Source organism: Protobothrops mucrosquamatus, unplaced genomic scaffold (genome assembly GCF_001527695.2).
Source record: "Protobothrops mucrosquamatus isolate PMUCROS unplaced genomic scaffold, P.Mucros_1.0 scaffold700, whole genome shotgun sequence".
NCBI lineage: Eukaryota > Metazoa > Chordata > Lepidosauria > Squamata > Viperidae > Protobothrops > Protobothrops mucrosquamatus.
Window position 1 is genome coordinate 226,425 of NW_015386982.1, and position 19,489 is coordinate 245,913.

Sequence of the window (19,489 nt, forward strand, 5' to 3'; positions counted from 1 at the left end):
CAAAGCTGCAAGCGCTGCAGCAGGGACGGAAAGGGGAACCCCTCGCTCTTCCAACTCTCACGCTGCTTAAGGCTTCGCGTACGGTGAGCACCGAGGCCAATTTCCTCCGTGTGAAGAGAACGCTTTCCCTCTGCTCCCCCCCACCTGAACTCTCCTCCTCGAAAGGGGCGTGGCTGAGAGACAGGAGCTCCTCGAGCACCACAGCGGGCGGTTCTTAGGGAAATTACCCTCCTCTCTGACCGTTTTGAAATAAAATAATAAAATATACTAAGGGCAATTTGGGATTCATTCCACTCCAAATGCAAAGCTGGGAGATGTAGAGAATGATTGGAAAGTTGGCATTTCTATAACTGAATCTTTTTCGAATAACCAGGAAGAAGACGATCCTAAATTGTCGAATAGAATAGAAGAGAATAGAACAGAACAGAACAGAACAGAATAGAATATAGAGCAGAGCAGAGCAGAGCAGAGCAGAACAGACAGAACAGAACAGAACAGAATAGACAATATGGAAGAGAGAATAGAATAGACAATATGGTTGGGGGTCACCACAACATGAGGAACTGTATTAAAGGGTTGCGGCATTAGGAATGTTGAGAACCACTGATCTATAACTACAATTTCTTTACAAAGTATTCTTATGCAGAAAGGTGATATTACAAGATGACTGAAATGTCATATAGTAGTTGCACATATTTCAATATTCTTGAAATGTAATATAATCTCATACTATTTTGCATCATTTCATATATAACTTTTGTCCTATACATAGATTTAGCACTAATTAAGCTTTTTAAGTAGGGTTACTAGATCCAGGCTGAAAAAATCCAGATGACTGCCAGATATTAGCAAAAAATTACAATCCACCTATTTTCTAATATCTAGGAGTCTTCTGGATTTTTGCAGTTCATATTGACAAGCCTTCATTAAGAGTCATTAATTCAGTATCCATGTAATTAATTCTAATGGTTAGTGAATATAAAACAGTAGAAATGAAGAAAGATTACTTTATTTCATGCAAATCTATGAAGGGTATATCCATCTGATTAGATTTCTAAAAGGTGTCAGAAACCATTAATAATCAATGAAAACTTAAAATAGATTTTCATCACTTTTCTACCATATTGTTATTCCAATGTATATATTGTTAAATCAATAATAAGCAACAAGAAACAGAAACTTGAAAATTAATTTCTTGAAATTAATTGTAAATACTTACAATCTAGTTGTAGCTTTTTTGTTGAGTGATACAATTTCTTGAATCTGAGCTTGACAAAATGCTGCCAATGTTTCTGACTTCAAGGTTTTTTCATAAACTTTTTCTGCATCACAACTTACATTTTCATCATTAAGTATTTTCAAAGTGGGCAAATTTTTCAGTAAGGAGCATCTTTAAAAATGACACAGAAACCATAACTTTAGCTTTAGGAAGCATGTTACATAGAAAATCCATGACTACAACCTCAAAACACAAAGGCAGCAATGTCTTAATCAAACAGAAATTGGCATTTCAAAAGGAGATGAATAATGGGGTTAAATACTGCTGATAATGCTTGCTTCTCCAGCTGAAAGTGGCACCTTGATGTTGGAGCTAGTCCAATTATTAAATAAACCCTTGTTTATTTATGAGATTTTTGTATATCAGGAAACTGAAGGGATGTCACACAGAAGAAAGATACAATATGTTCTCTATCATCTCAGATTGCAGGAAACAGGATAATGTCTAAAGTTAAACAGATGAAGGTTTTCCTCATAGCAAAAACAGTTTAATAATGGAACCAATTAACTAAGGAGATGGTGGATTCCCCTTCATGGATGTGTTCAAACAGATGTTAGTTAGACATTTGTTGAGGATATTTTACATAGGATTCCTACAGATGATACAAAGTGAGTTGCATTTGATGGTCTATGGCAGAGGTGTCAAACTGCTGGCCCATGGGCCGGATGCGTCACAAAGAAGCCATGCCCACCCCATTGCCAGCAATGGCAAAACAGTCCTGATATGTTGTACGATGTCACGTGACATTGCGAGTTTGACATGGAATTATTTCCAATGATAATTCTGTAAGGATTAAGTAAAAATAACCTACCTCACAGTGTCTATAGGAGAACACAATTCAGAAAAAGGAAATGGAAAAAATTGCTATTTAGTCCAATATATTTCACGGAAAGGATTTACAGATTAGGGAATATTTTCTTGAAATAAACCCTTTTTACCTCCAGTCTAGCTTGAATAGACCCTTATGCCAAGTTTTACAATCAATTATTAAAGAAAATATAGACAAAATCTGGCCAAGAATTCCAAATAATTGAATTGAAAAATAAGCACATATTTAAGCTCCACAAAGTTAACGATGGATTCAAATTTTGGCTGACTTATATATCTTGTTTCAATATATATCATTAGAATCATAATTCCATTTTATATCAGAACAAAAAAATTAAATCTAAAATCTGCATTTCCTTTTCACAAGTGCATACATGTCAGATGATAATGTTAAATGAATAACTGTGAATATGTCTGGAGATATTGGAGACAATGTTGAATAACGAGATATTCAAAAGGTGCCATATCAAGTTGATTAATGTTGGAAACTATGGTTTCTTAGAGCCAAGGGATCTTAGATCTAGTTTTTCCAGCTGGGTTTCTGCTAGTGAGGGCTGAATCAATATTTCATTTAGTGAAAACTTCCTGGTGAATATTCTGTCACTTAAGAGGTTCTATTAATCATTACTGCAATGAAACATATTCCCCATAGGAATGCTCAAACAGATCTTAGGGTTTAATTTCCAAAAAGTGATTTCTCAGTATTTCAGCTTCTTCAGTATTATCACTGGCTGGACATGAAAGTAAGAAACCAATTGGGAACTTTTACAAGTAATTCCTTTGTTGGTATCAGGAGGTTATGTAAAGTTCATTGAAACATATTGCTTGAAGTTATAGTCAATGCTGAATTTAACAAATCCATAATTTATCCCATTAGATAAATTAATCTTTCTCTGATCATGAAAACTCAAATGGCCAAGCAGTGTGGGAGGATCTTGATGACTCTGGAATTTCAAGAGTTATTTTAAACTGAATTAAGGTGGAATAGCAATTATACACCAATTAAGAATACATCAATTTAAGAACAATGTGCCAATTTAAAAAAAAAAATTCTTCTACTTCCTCTTTTGTTATTTGCAAGAAATTAGTACTATTTAATGTAGAAGGATTGTTGATTCCATGGTTTAAAGGCTTTCAAGCTTTATTTAATATTTTCTAACTTTGCAATCAGTAATGAAATTCCTAAGCACATATGTACAGTTAAAATGACTAAGTTTAGAAAAATAGATTTTGAAAACTATGTTAGCCAAGCTCAATGGGGAAGAGAGATAATGGAAAAATAATCCAAAACGTTTGGAAGCATAAGTATAAACAAACTGTAAAGCTTAATGAGGAAAATGGCAGAAGACCAATCCAGCTGCAAAAAAAAAAAAGAACTTTGAATTATTTGAGAAATGAAAATGAAAATAAGCAGGAACTGAATACAGGGCAAATTATTAAGAATAGATTCTATTTATGATTACTAATGCTTCCACTTAAATATAATTTGTAAAGTACTTAAGGCTGCTAATCATCTGACAATTTGTATTTCAATCTTACTAGTTAATATTGAACTGGACAGAATCGATACAAAAGAAGGTTACTGTTGTAGCAAAACAGAAATGGAAGTTCTAATCTAAGTCTTTAAAAACTCAAAATGAGTTGATTTTTGCTTCCCACTTCCTACCTTCTACAATTAGCCTAGCATCCTCCCCCGCCTCCCCCCCAAAGAAACACAAAGGAAGAAAATAAATATGAGATGTTGAAAATGTACGATTATTCCAATCCAAGATTACATCGGACAGCTATCAGATCAGACTGAGCTAAAGTAAATTTAAATATAGGAGAGTGAAACTATTATGAGTGTCTTAACAAAACTTAGATGCATATTAAGTATAAATGAAAAGAGAATTAACACCCAACTATGAATAAATCAATCGATAGAATATGGAAAATATGATTAAAATGGGATAATTTTAAAAGCTTAGGAAACAAAACAAAACAAATGTATAGAAACCCAATAGAAATTGAATTTTGTTATACACATTTAATACAATTTGAACTTAATTTGTTTAAAATATTCTCGTAATCAAAGCACAGATCAAACATACAGTAAGTTGTTCCTACTTTTCTATTAACAGAAAATAATAAAATATAATTAGTATGAAAGCAAAACAACACAAATATTAATGCTGGTGATAATAAGCATATGTAGTTTCTAAAGAAGGAAAATGTAAATAATTCCATGTACTCTACCATTAAGAATTTAATATAGTCAGCTAATAAACAAGAAAAAAGTAAAACAAAACCCTTGGCTTTTCTGAAGTTTGCACATGTTAGTAATTCTAAACTAACCCCAGTAATTGTATAACTATAACTATAATTATAGTTGTAAGAATAATATAAATTACCCTGCTCTCATTAATACTTCATAACTATGTTATGCTGCCAGTGATAGAGCACTGAAAGGTAAGTGTAACTTACCATCCTATAGGACTAGCTCAGTTTTTGATAATTACTGTAACCAACCACAACTGGTAACAGATTGTTATATTTTTACCTTAAATTCATATTTTACCGTAAACCTCTCCAGAAAAAGGTTATTGCTACATCAGATCATCATTCTTTTACTCTTATCTTCTTCTCCCCATTTCCTTTTTTAAAAAACTGTTTTGTGGAATCTTAAAGTTACAGGAGAATTTGATGGGATTTTATGAATGACTAAGAATAAAAAAAAAAGCTTACTCAAACATAGTCAGGGGCATCCAGAGCAATTTTTCTAAGGTATTGGGGGGGGGGGGGGAAGTAGGGCTTATTCTCCTGTGAAAAAGAATAAATAGGGCTTATTCTCCTGTGAAAAAATGGCTGCCATTTTGGGGATCAAGGGTTTCAAGAGTTATTTTTTTTTTAACCAACTGGTTCCATGACATGAAAAAGATTGAAAACCCCTGATCAAACCTACTTCTATAAAACATAAAATAAGTGAAAATATTGGGGAAGATGAAAAGACTTTGCCAATGTTTATCCTATAATGTAATCAGTTCCATTATTGGAATATTAATATAAATTAACTAAAACCAATATTGTTCTATTAATGTATCAATAATAATATTAAATGCTATATAACAAAGCTATCCACTTGTTTATAAACATAGAACTAAGGAGAAACTTCCTGACAGTTAGAACAACCAGTGGAACAACCTGCCTCCAGAAGCGGTGAATGCTCCAACACTGGAAGTTTTTAAGAAGAGACTGGATAGCCATTTGTCTGAAATGGTGTAGGGTTTCCTGCCTGAGCAGGGGGTTGGACTCGATGACCTCCAAAGTCCATTCCAACATTATTATTATTATTATTATTATTATTATTATTATTATTATTATTATTATTATTATTATTATTATTATTATTATTATTATTATTAATCTCAGATCCACTTTCTCTTATCTATTTACCTCCAGTTGTTTTCTTGAAGAAGAGGATTTCCAAGCAGGGATAGTTCCCTTAGGCTATTACAGCCTTCAAGACATTGGATGAGAGTCTTCAAGTCTGCATTTGTTAAGGACAAAACAAATATCAATAATACTAAATATTTTAACAGGGTTCACAATAAATAACTATCAAATACAATGAAATCTTTATGTCTGGGAACACCCTTTGGTGCAATGTCAACATTCAAAATGCAACAAATGACATTGGAGGGTTCTAGGTCCTAATTAGGCATATTTTCTGTTTCAAATTTAATATTCCATTAAATAGTCTCCTTTTAAAAATCTGTTGGAATCCTAATTGTACAGAAATGCTTTGTATACATCATTTATCTTTGAAATACTGAATACCCTTCAGACTCTTTCCTCAACTGACACGTCATTCATCACGTTTGAAATGTATATGAAGACACGTCAAGATGTAAATAATTAATGAAACAACTGTATGTATAATAGCATTTATATAATAATTATTAGCAAAATATATGTACAAAATAATTTTAGGTAAGTGGCTTAACAAAAAAAACATTATTTAATTATTTAATGGATAATTAAACTTAGAATACAGGGAATGGTCTTCTAAGCTGAACAGCAGCATATGATATATTTTAACATGATTATGGGGTGAAGAATGAATTGTGGAATAATCAGAATATTTCCTTCCCACTTTTAAAATGTTCTTAATCAAGATTAAATTTCATCTACTGTATAATTCACAATATACAAAGTCTACTTGTAAATATAGAGTTAAAAAGGATTAAAACTTTGGCTCAAATTCTCTTCACTATAAATATTAGATATTATAGAATACAGATAGTCCTTGACTTAAAATCACCATTGGAATCAGACTTTTAGTTGTAAGTCATTGTGGTCATACACTGAGGCACCCACATGACCAAACCTGGCTTTTTAACCAATTCTTTATCTGTTTTTATGGTGGTGGTTAAGCAAATCATATGGTTGTAAGTCCAAATAACACAGTCATTAAACAAATCCATTCTCTTGAATGATTATATTTTGTCAGAACCATAAAAAATAGTAAATCATGATCAAGTGACTGAAGAATGCTGCAATTGGTCATAAATGCAAACCAATTGTCAAGTTCTCAAGAAATGGTCATGTGGTGGGGGAACACCACCATGTTTAATGATGGATGGAAGTGCTTTACAGGCCATAAAGACCTTTCCAAGGCCTTAACTTCAAGTGGCCATTAAGCAAGTGGTCATAAATTAAGGACTACCTATAAAGTAAACCTCTGCCATGGTTAAAGCTAACAGGAATGCTCAATGTTAAAAAATGAACAACATATGAATCTGGCTGCAAAAGTGAACTTTATATATAATGGGAAGAGAAAAATAAGCTTTTAGCCTTTTTGATATACACTGTACGTTAGTAATCAAACTCACATATGGTTTACAATGTGGCACTGGAAACCGAACATATTTTTTCCTATTTATCTTGTAAACTTACCTAGTAAGCAGTTGTTGCTTATATTTAGTTTTTCCAATGATACATACGAACAAAGAGATACAAGTTGTGTCAAACTAGAAGAAAAAGAAATAATCAACCAAGAGTTTTATAGAGATTTGTGCTAAACCTACCCTCTGGTGCTGGCATATAACAGGCCAAGTGTAGCTAGAAGTCAGGCAATGATTCATCATATGTTACCAACTTATAAATTGCTTATTAACTGTCTTAAATAATGGTAGCAAGGCAACATTTAAATAAGTAGCAAGGCAACATTTTTCAAGGTGCCAGCAATTGCATAAGAGCTGCAGCTTTCAAAGTAAGGAAGAAATAATTTTTTAGAGATGAATAAAGATGCTCCATAGATTAGAGGAAAAAATTCTTAACTAGAATTGCAATAGATTTATTTTACTTCAATAATTAGAGCTACTTTGAATGGCAAAATCCTTGACAAAATACCATGCCTAGGATTTTACATAGCATCTTTCCTGATATTGCCTCTTTTTAAAAATCTCACCGGGTGAAAAATATTCAGATCTCTCTCTCTCTCTCTCTCTCTCTCTCTCTCTCTCTCTCTCTCTCTCTCTCTCTCTCTCTCTTTATTTGATCTTGTATTTTTATATTTTTTATCAACATCTTTCTTTTCTGTTTGCTCATCTTAAAACCTGCTAATGTATCAAATTTTTAGTTTTTGTGATACATCAATTCCATTTAAAAGATCTTCTAAAACCTTCATCAAGTCATTTGCAAAGTTTCTCAATTTGTAAGGTTTTTTTTTATAATCTCATCCTTTCATCCTGTCTTATGTCTCAATTCACTATTTCAAGAAAAGAAAAGAGTATAATGGGTAGCCTTCTCTTGTTGATCTATTTAAATATCTATTAGGGATTTTTTTTGTGCCTACTGTGAGGTATAGATTTATTTTATCCATTTTATAAATTCTCTACAAAATTCATTTCTAACAAAAGTTTGAATAGAAAGTCCAATTCAAATTGTTCAATGTTTTCTTTGCATATAATTATAATGTTCAAAATATTCTAAAATATCCACCACAATACACACACAAACACACAGACACACACATTCTTGGTAGAGTAAATACAAGGTTTTTTTAATGTGTTCTATGACACGTATCTCCATACTTATGTACTATAAGGCTTGAGGCTCAGGATCACCTGAAGACTGAATAATTAAATTACATTAAAGAGACACCTCCCTACAACTAAAAATAGAGAAGAATTTAAGTAATTTGGACAGGTACATAGTTTTGTTGTGACAATTAATGCTATCCCTTTTAAGCACATACCTAACTAAAAATGAACTAGCAATAAGATAAAAACACTTTAAAATATTTAAACTGAGTACAACATTTATAAGTCTGGAGCACAGTAATCATGAATAAATGCTGAAATCCAATCGACAGAAAAGAGGATAATGAAGAAAGCATCATAACAGGTGGCGTATCTATCTGACCTTGATTGGTCTCCAAAAAAACCAGATAGGGTTAGACATGGTTAGTATTTGGGTAGGTGAACACAAGGCATTTCAAGGCTGAAGACGAGAATGGGTAGTTGAAAACTTACAAAGAATAAAATGTCAAATTGCTTCTATATTTTGCTAAAAAAACATTGTAGATGAAACCACCATTAACACAGATGTATCTGTGTAATCAACAGGGGCCAAGCTCAATTTAAAATAGCTGTAAAATATATAATACTAAATAAGAAAATTATACACTACTTTTTATTTTCATTTGACAAATCTATGGAAGAGAAATGCAACTATGGGGAAACACAAACTTCTCCAAGGAATAGTTACTCCAACAGGTTGCAAAGCAGTTGAGGAAAAAGAATGCAGACATTCTATTGCTTCCTCAGTCACATTGCCAGCCCCTAATTTGGCGTTTTGCTGTCTGACACCTCCACAGGTTACTTGACTGCTTCTCACAGCAAATCATATGAATTATACATTGAAAATGGGTTCTGTGTTTGCTTTTGTTCTTCCCCCCTGCCCTTTTTTTGTGTGTATAAAGTCTTTTACATTTTAAGCCCAAATCCAGGCATTGTTATTCTACTCTTTCCAATATGAAATATTTTTGAACTTTAAGGTGACAAGGTGAAAGAAAGAAAGAAAGAAAGAAAGAAAGAAAGAAAGAAAGAAAGAAAGAAAGAAAATGTATTGAAAATGTAGTGTACTGAACCTGAATATATAGAGAGGGTTTTTTTTTAATTGTGTGATTGTTTAGATGTCGCAATATAGGATTCTTTGCTTATCAATGTCTCTGATGTTGATAAGCTGGACTGAATATCACACATCTTTAATTTTCTTTTGTCTTTTTGCTTCTGTTTGTTCTACAGTGGTGTCATATTATCTATTGTTTCTAAAAGTAATTGAATAGTACTGCAAGTGTTAAATATTAAAAGCTGCATTTTGTTTATTTCAAATACATGAAATTTGATTACAGATTACTGAAAATATTTTGTGATGGAAAGAAATATCTATAATCTATTATTCTAAATAAAGTTTGTTAAAAATGGTACAACTTTTTCTTACCTCCAATTTCCAGAATATACATAAAGTTTAAAATCAGTTTCTTTTGACATTTTGATTTTCTGCTAATCCTTCAATGATTTTCTCAGCTAAAATAACTCAGTAATGAATTATCTGCTTAAAGTGTATTTAAAGTCCATTCTTATAGGTAATTGTGAATTCTGGAAAGTAGATTCTGGGGTGAGGCAAAATACTTTGCATATGACTTGCTATTTTAAATTTATATTTAATTTTGATAAATGTTATTACATTTCCCAAATTTTTAAAGAGAGAAACTAACATAAATAGAAAACTATAATTATGGAAGATGGAAGCTTTTTGTAGAGGATAGATAGCCAGCAATAATTAATTTGTGAGATATTTCAGATACAGGTCAATTTATTTTTTCTTTCCAAATGTTATATTTACGTCTCTAGAATTAAAAATTGCAGATAGGTAGTTTATAATTTTGGACAGAACAATTAACAGTAATGCTCAGTGAAGTTTTTAATGAAGCTCTTCCATTGCTAAAAACTTAAACTATGGCTATCATGAATTATAGAGGCTTAATTACTTGGAGCAGTTTGGCAGCCGACAAGTCAAATTTTGATTTGATGGTGTTCCTAATCATAATTCAAACATATTTTATGGAAAGTGTACTGCTAATTTTTAATTAGCTTTGTAAAATAAGTATTGTCTATGCAGTAAAATTATAGACCAAGGTAAAATAGAAGAACTTAATTTGAGTAACTACCTGCTTGGTAAATTTGACATCATATATTGCTTTTTAATAATGGCACTTAGAGTAGTATGATGTAAAAAACTCAATGGTTAACCTGTTTTTTAATACAAAATTCATATTGTATCCTCTACTTTAAATAATAAGATCCTTTTCAGTTTGTCATTCTATAGTTTCCTTTTCACTGGGAGTCTTTGTCCTTTTCTTTTTTTTTCTTTTAAAAGAAAATTCAAACCAGAAAAACAAAAGACATTACAGAAAACCTAATACCACTTGACCTTGTCCCACTAGCCCTGGGCTTTAAAAGGATATAAATTACAAAGACGACACAAAACCAAAAAGATATTTTTAAAGAATCCAATAGCTCCCTTTTTCTGGTATCATTTAAACCCAAAGCACTCACAAAAATGGGACAGTTAGCAAAACATGTATAAAAAAAGTAAAATTGAAATATATTTGAAATTACACATATGCAGAAGAGAAAAAAAAACGAAGTTTCTTAAAGTCTACAATAAACATATTAAACATGCCCTGAATCCAAAACACAATTACTATTTGCGTGCTTGATGCCAGCAGATTTTCCATGATATCAACAGAGTTTTCTTCCAAAAAGTGAAGTTTAAACATTAGATCTTTCAGTTGACTTGTTAGATTATTTATGACAGCATATCCATTTTAACACTGAAGTAAAGATATATGAATAGAATAATTTATAAAATTTAAAAGGCAACAAACTTTTCATTTACAAAAAGGAATAAACATATTTTGCAAAATAATCTGTAGGGTAATATAACAATTCGAAAGAATATTTTAGTTTAAATTCTAAGAGATACACACATGGTTAAAGCTTCAATGTTAGACCAATTTCTATGTTGAAGATAAATCTCACCGAGCTTACTTTTAGTGAGATACAGAATCATAGAGTTGTAAGAGGCAATATCGCCCCTTGACTCTATCCCCATACAAACAAACAGTATTCCCAACAGAAGGCTATCATTTCTTGAACACATCTCTCTGGTTAAGTGGTCCTTGCTCAAATAAAAACCCTTCCTCCCAAACATTCAATCAGAATAAGCCTTCCTGTAACTTAAATATATATATATTCCATGTGGAAAATGGAATAAAAGAGAGCAGATTATGATCTTTTTTGATATTCTTCCAAGTATTTCACAGAACTATAGTATCAGAGAAGGGACCTCAGAGCTTGTAATTCCTCATTCACCAAGGAAAGATAAGGCAAACCTTTCTCCCCTTCATTCAACCAGACAATCATTAAACATAGCTATGAAAGCCACATTTTTCTTGCAAGCTGGCGAAGAGGCTTGGTCAAATCATTTCCTTTCTCTAGGAAGATAGGTAATGCCAGTGGAAAAGTTGCCACAATTAGAAACTGCATCACACATCTGAGCAGGAAGTAGGGAGGGCGAAGGCCATAGCTAGGAGGGTCACCTACTAACATTGTATTTTTCCTCTGGGCACCTCCTGCTCAGTACAGGATCTACTAAAATAGTCCTTCTCAACTATTTTACCCTGAAGGTACCTTGAAATAATTGCATAAGAGTTGGGTAAAAAAATAAAATTCACTTCTCACCTATACAATCACATTTTACAACATTTACAACAAAACCAGTGGAACAACCTGCCTCCAGAAGCGGTGAATGCTCCAACACTGGAAGTTTTTAAGAAGAGACTGGACAGCCATTTGTCCGAAATGGTATAGGGTTTCCTGCCTGAGCAGGGGGTTGGACTAGATGACCTCCAAGGTCCCTTCCAACTTTGTTGTTGTTGTTGTTGTTGTTGTTGTTGTTATTATTATTATTATTATTATTATTATTATTATTATTATTATTATTATTATTATTATTATTATTATTATTATTATAAATGGTAGTATAGAAACTCAGTTGTGTGTATAAAAGTTTTCTCTAGTGCATTGTGCAGTACCTGAAATTCAGAAAACATTTTTTGCCCCAATGACAATAAGAAAGCCTGCTCTAAAGCGTTTTAAATATGGTCATTCACTTTGTGTTGGCAAACCTAGCTATGAAGATCTCACAACTTCAGGCTACAGCATGTTCTACCAGCCAGAAAGTTCCATTCACATTTTAGCCTGAACCTCATCCTTTGTACTTTTTACTAAATGCTTTTGCTTCTTCTTTCAACTTTACTTCATAGGAATTAGTTTCTTAATTTCTGAATAAAACTACTATTAGCAGGGTTCAGGATAAGATATTTAACACTTCAGATTTTTCCATCTCCTGATGTTGTTGTTGAAAAGCCGCCATATTCTCAATAGAAACATACACTGTATATGGATTTACTCTTGCCTGACAAATGCCAACTTCTGAGAACTGCAGGCCACAAAACACCTGCTATATGCTAAGCTGTTAATGATCAGGATATATTCTGGTTCAGTCAAGTGGTAGCAGCAGTTGTGCACATGCTGTTTTAGTAACTGATAACAAGGTTAATTTAATATGTTTATAACTTTCTCTAAGAAATAGTAATTTAAGTAATAGAATCTAATAAAAAATCTATAAGAGTGCAAATCATTAAATATAGGAAGGACTTTAAAAAAACAGGTAACTAGTGATCAGCTGTCTGCAGGCAAGGGAGGGAAATGATGAAAGCAATGTGGTGCCATTGTGATGCAAACTATGCCTCCTTTATATATTTATCATGGCATTATTTATATATATATATATAAAAGGATGGAACCTAGGATGGCATGACACTATTTTTTTTATCATATTGCCAAAAGTAATGGACCTTGTAAAGGTTTTGTTAGCAATATAAAATTGTAGATCTATTTAATATGTATTATTCTACTATGTTATTCATAAAAATTCTGAGATTGATTGCTTAGCCCTAGGTTTGTTTAGCACAATTGTGCAAAAGAATTGAAAAACATGGCATGCTACAAGATAAGAATTAGTTTCTTAAGTTAATTATCTGCACAGAGAATCCTCAATGACTGAGAAACTCCAATGAAAAGATTCTGCTTTTTGTTGACAAAAACTGAAAAGTGCAATTCTTATTTATGTATTGTTAACATATACTACCATCTAAATAACAATAACAACAACAACAATAATAATAATAGAATTGGAAGGGATCTTGGAGGTCTTCTAGTCCAACCCCCTGCTCAGGCAGGAAACCCTATACCATTTCAGACAAATGGCTGTCCAGTCTCTTCTTAAAAACTTCCAGTGTTGGAGCATTCACAACTTCTGGAGGCAGGTTGTTCCACTGGTTAATTGCTCTAACTGTCAGGAAATTTCTCCTTAGTTCTAGGTTGCTTCTCTCTTTGGTTAGTTTCCATCTGTTGCTTCTTGTCCTGCCCTCAGTTGCTTTGGAGAACAGCTTGACTCTCTCCTCTTTGTGGCAGCCCCTGAGATATTGGAACACTGCTATCGTGTCCCCTCTCGTCCTTCTCTTCACTGAACTAGACATACCCAATTCCAGCAACCGTTCCTTATGTTTTAGCCCCCAGTCCCCTAATCATCTTTGTTGCTCTTCTCTGTACTCTTTCTAGAGTCTCAACATCTTTTTTACATCGTGGTGACCAAAACTGGATGCAGTATTCAAAGTGTGGCTTTACCAAGGCATTGTAAAGTGGTATTAACACTTCACGTGATCTTGATTCTATCCCTCTGTAAATGCAGCCTAGCATTGTGTTGGCTTTTTTGGCAGCTGCAGCACACTGCTGGCTCATATTTAAGTGATTGTCCACTAGGACTCTGAGATCCCTCTCACAGTTACTACTATTGAGCAAGGTACCACCTATACTGTACCTCTGCATTAGATTCCTAGTTATTTCAATCAACTGGAATCACCTGTAGCATTCAAAAAGGTAATTTACTTGCTGGCCCCAAATATTGGTTTGTACAATATTTGGGCCAGGAAGTAAACAAATAGATCATACTACAGTTTAATGTAGTATGCAAACAAAACCATAAAATTTTGAAACTATTTTCTTATGGAAAAAAATCTGTTGTATTGAACTGTACAAGTAATTCTCAATGTTCTAACAATGCTACTGAGTCAAATGGGTGGACTGTCCAATTGTTTACATTTAAAATACATTTGGAATGTCCACAATGTTTCTAAAAATATTTAGGCATTACCAGTTGAATTCTGATAATTAAATTTTATTTGGCATCATATTAACATTTAAAATGAATTTCTCCTAAACCAAAGATGAAGACTTGTTTATCACTTGCAAACTTGACTTTTCTATTTGGATCTTTAGTCTTAAGAAATATATGGATTCATAATCCTAACATTAATAAGGATTTCCTGCAATCAACAAAAGAGGAAATGACACTCATTGCACATTTTTGAGAAGAAATCCCACAACTGTAGGATAAAAGCAAAGGAACGGCTTTTCTTTCAACAGCTTATTTCGTTACATTCAGTCCTTTCTGTATAGAACATCCAAACACTTATGCCATAGAAAAGCATATGGAGCTGCTTAGAACATAGTCATATTGATAAAGAAAGTACAAATATCAGCTACTGATATTACTTTTTTACTGCTTTAATCAGCATTTTGCTGATACTGTCATCCATTCTAGCTATATCTACAGTCAGGGCTATTCATTTTGTCCTCATTCTCACTTTTGCTTAAATGATTTATGTTAAAGATCTTGACACATAGAGCAGACTTAGGGGAAGTTTTTGCTACTAGAAATGTCAGCCAGATATCTGCTCAGTGATTATGACAAAGTACTTCCTTCCATACAACAGGAAGTACTTCACCAGCTGTCAACTGTAACACAGAGCATCAAAAAGAGTGCTAAAGGGGGGAGGGTATGAGAGAGCATCATGGGCTGAAATATATAAGACACCCTATAGCTTTGGTAGTATAGCATATAATTTATATTCAGAAGAACGTGGTCTCAAGCTTTTATATTTCCAGCTTTAAAAGAAAATCTGAAAAAGAAGCAGATCTGGAAAATATCCCTGTCAGAAAGATGCATCCAGATCTGCTTTTTTTCTTTGAAGGATGTTTTGTTCAGACCAGAAAAAAATAAAATAGATAAGAAAAGGATTCAATAATGTTCAATACAAAAAGCAAAAATAAAAATAAAAAATACCGCTATGTAGAACCACCTCTTTCAAAGACTTTGAGACTCAGACTGAAACCATATTCTGTTTGTTTGAGAGTAAATCCTTTGGAATTCAGTTTGATTTACTTCAAACCTATGCATGCTTATTTGAAAGTTAGCACAATTGGATCTCCTTTTGAATAGGCATCTTAGGTTTGTGCTGTGAATTTGCACGGAATGACAGTTGTATTCCATCAACCTATCAGATTTTTTAGCTACAGTGTCATTAATTTGTTTTAAAACATAGTACATGACAATATGTACTTTGAATACTACAGGGTGGAGGATTCTAAGGCTACAATAAAAGATTTGGGTAGACCCATATCCCAATACTATTTGGGTTATGACATATTTACTAATTTAATTTAATTTAATTTAATTTAATTTATGGAAACCTGTTACTGTGGTAAAGATGTTAGTAGTAAATAAATGAAAAAGTAACACAAACCACAATTTATTTACCATAATATAGATTTCATTTCTATAGGACTCCCTATTTAATCAAACCCGAGAAGGATTCTTGTTTTTGCACATAAAAATTCAAGTGCTAAAAAAGATAACTAAATTATATTCCCAACCAAACCAGTAACTATTTGATACTTCTATTTTAGCAAAGATCTAGTTAATAAAAAAATCCAATTTTGCAATTTATTTCATTTTGTAATAGACAATTATAGAATGACAGCTCAAAAGTGGATTAACAGAAATCATTTAGTAATGGCTATGCCACATTGCTTTGTGATACGGTAGATGAATCCCCTTACCATACTTCTTGCTACTCAATTAGCTTTTGTGATAGTTTAACATCTTGGCTAAGCAGCCGTACATTTAACTTACTCAGTTGCCATTAGCAGAAAATATTTTTATACAAGTGAAAAAGCAGACTAAGGGGATTCTACCAATCTTTTTGGTTTATATCAAAATCTGATGTATCAGAATTACAGTACATGAAGCTTCAAAAATAATTCAAAGCTAAGTGTGGCCCTCGGCCTAAATAAGTCATATTTTCATGCCTTCCACCATTCCTTTTTTTTTTAAGCCAGCTTCTAAGATGTCAATAATTTGCATTTCTCTGTTATCGATCAGTGGAAAAATGTAGAGTATTAGTCTCCTTTCATCTCCTTTTGTAAGTCCTTTCTGCCAATAAAATATTTAATTTTACCTGTTTTGTGAGATGAAAAGTATCTGTAGCAAAGGCAGCCAGTATTCAGTAAATTTTCCCAATCTGGAAATGTTATTGTCTTCCAAGTATAATTCTCTTAGCAAAACATGATTTTCCAAGTTGGGGAACTAAATATAAATTAGTAATATATTAACAAAACAATGCAAAAGTAGCTGAATTCTTTCTCCATAAATAATCTTTACGTGCTAATGTACTTAATACAAACCATTGAATATCAGTTATAGTTAATAGGACAGTAATCCTAAATACAACTACGGTATAACAGCAAAAAGCTATCAAGTCTTTAATATAAAGGTGAAATGAAGGAATGGGAATGTGTTCTATTATAGTAGTACTGTACTACTTATATCAAATTCTAGAGAAAGGTAGACAAGTTACCTTGGTTGTCACAAGCATAGTTTAGAGACATTTTAAAGTTTGCAAGAACTAAATTTACTGAATCACTTCCATAAGAAAGCTGAAATTCCTTCTCTCCAAGATACAAATTTCCAGCTACTATATCTCTCTCTCATAGGGGAATATTCTTTAGTCTTCATCTTATATTTGCCTTTTTTCATAACTTTTTCAATTATCTGATATGGTTTTGAGACACTTAATCAAAAATATAAATTGTATTTTAATTATCAGACTTGAAGTGCATATGAGGATATTATCATATTTGCCAATTTGTTATTCAGGCCTCTTCTTGCTTGCTGTGAAATTCATGACAAACTCAAACGTGTATAAAGAAAGTCAGTGAGCACTTCTGGCAACAGTAGCTAGTGAAAGGATAATTCATGTTTTGTACATGTATTTGTGTGCGTATGTTTCTCTCTATAGGTTTATGTCACTGTGTCTATATATCTGTCTTCAATTCTTCTTACCCACATGTCTGCTTACATCATTAGTGCAACTAACACAGATATTCACTTATAGTTTCTTTAACAGGCTGCTCTAATATAAATCATGTCAAAGAATGGAATTCTGAATTATACATTCCTTTTGAAGTAAAATAATGTGAAATGTTACTTGAAAAATGAAAATGTACAAATCCTTTCCAAGACAATAATAAAATAATAATAATAGATTAAAATGTGTTCTCTTTTCTGAAGAAGGAGTTTGTCTAAAATGAAATTTATTATCCAAAAACAAAGGAAGAGTGTTTTTTGATAGAGAATTATTGGATTTACTCATATACACATTTCTTTAATTAAGTATTTAGTTTTACCATAGAACATCAAGTTTTTACCTCACTGAGATTATTTCCTTGTAACTTCAGAATCTGAAGAAGACCACAGTTTTCAATGCCTTCAATATGACTGAGATGATTAAAGGAGCAATCTAAGTATAGCAGAGTTGGAGTAGCAGAGAGCCCTTTCGTACTGATCAATTGATTGTGATCCACAACCAGTCGCTGGAGTTTTTTCAATGTCTCCAAGCCTCCTAAAAAACAAAAATTCATACTGTATAGCATATTAAAATTAATTGGATTTGATTGATTGATTTATAATGGTATACTATTTGGTTTAAATGGTTTTTTTTTGTAAAATATGCTTATAATATAAAAACTACCTTCCATACTATGATTATTATTCAAATTCTCTTGAAACCAGTAACAAATATTAACTTAGTACCTGCACACAATGTATTTCATTTTCTATTTTTGGAATTATGTACCATTATATTATTCATGAAAAACAAATGCATTTCTTTAGATTTTATGTTTTGTCCCTCAACAAATTTTTATTCCAGATTTCATGGTTAAAACCAAAACTGACAACAGTAAAGAAAATCAGTTTGATTTTTGTTATCTGTACTTTGTCTGTATAAACCCTCCAGACAGGTACATCCTAATCACATTAGACTTGATGACTGAGTCTGACTATATGGGAAGAAATCCACCACACAGTCATTATATCACAAAACAATATAATGTATGGGGGGAAAAGCATTTTATAATGTATGCTGAATGCTGAAGAAAGAGAGGAAAAAATGTTAAACTTTAATACTATAATATGTATTATTATCTAAGCATGTGCTACTCTGCACTGTAAAAATTAAAAGGATTTTTCTTAACAGAGAAAAAATATTTAAGTTAAAAACTAAAATATTATTTTTAATATATTTTAATCTTGACCACTTACTTAGGAAATAATTTTAGATGTGCTTCTGATTTTATCCCCCAAAATTGCACACAACTTGTTAAATTGTGTGAAATGAAAATAGCTTCAGAAGCTAACCAGCACCATCTTGTGGATTCATAAAATACAACAATAGAACAAAAAGTCATTAGATCTATTTGTGTATGTATTCAATGGAAGTATGTTTCACTATTTCATCTGAAATTTGAAATTCATTTTGAAAAAAAAATGGGAATAGAAATGCACATCCACAGACACTTCCTGAGATGATACCGCAACAAGTATAATTCCTTCTATTCTAATGTATTGGTTTGGATTTCTACACAAAATAGATACTACTCAAACATTATCAAGAAGATCAAACCAAGTAAGATTTTACATTATTACAAATAATTAAGAAAAGACATGGGGAAAACTTTTCATTTTTCCCCCAACACAAAAGAAATTTCCTCTGAAAATCATTAAAAGTGGCTGTGAGGTTTTGCTCTATTCTACCATGTTACATTTGTTCTCTGTAACAAACAGAAGCACAGGGACTCTTTGGGAAGGATCTTCAGAAGGAAAATCTTGATCATCTTTGGTATGGATGAAAATCAGCTGATAAAATGTTATGTTATGCTGAAGAAATTCAGTACTCTCGCATCTATGCTATTTTTAAAATAGTTTATTGATAGAGTACAGTTGATAGATTCACCCCATACTTAATATTATGTATAGCCTTTCTTTAGAAATTGAAGATGTTCTTTCAGAACAAACAGGTTTTCTTAA

At 32.2% G+C, this 19,489-nt stretch overlaps 1 protein-coding gene across 1 annotated transcript in view; it reads right to left on the reverse strand.

Annotated features, from left to right (window-relative positions):
• LRRIQ1 (leucine rich repeats and IQ motif containing 1) overlaps positions 1-19,489 on the reverse strand; it is a 103,192-nt gene that overhangs the window by 63,147 nt on the left and 20,556 nt on the right. Inside the window, exons 11-15 of the mRNA XM_029284535.1 lie at positions 17,830-18,023; positions 16,581-16,708; positions 7,043-7,116; positions 5,540-5,633; positions 1,220-1,390 (exon numbers count right to left, since the gene is read on the reverse strand). Coding sequence (XP_029140368.1) covers positions 1,220-1,390; positions 5,540-5,633; positions 7,043-7,116; positions 16,581-16,708; positions 17,830-18,023 — 661 coding nt within the window. The remainder of the gene's footprint in view (positions 1-1,219; positions 1,391-5,539; positions 5,634-7,042; positions 7,117-16,580; positions 16,709-17,829; positions 18,024-19,489) is intronic.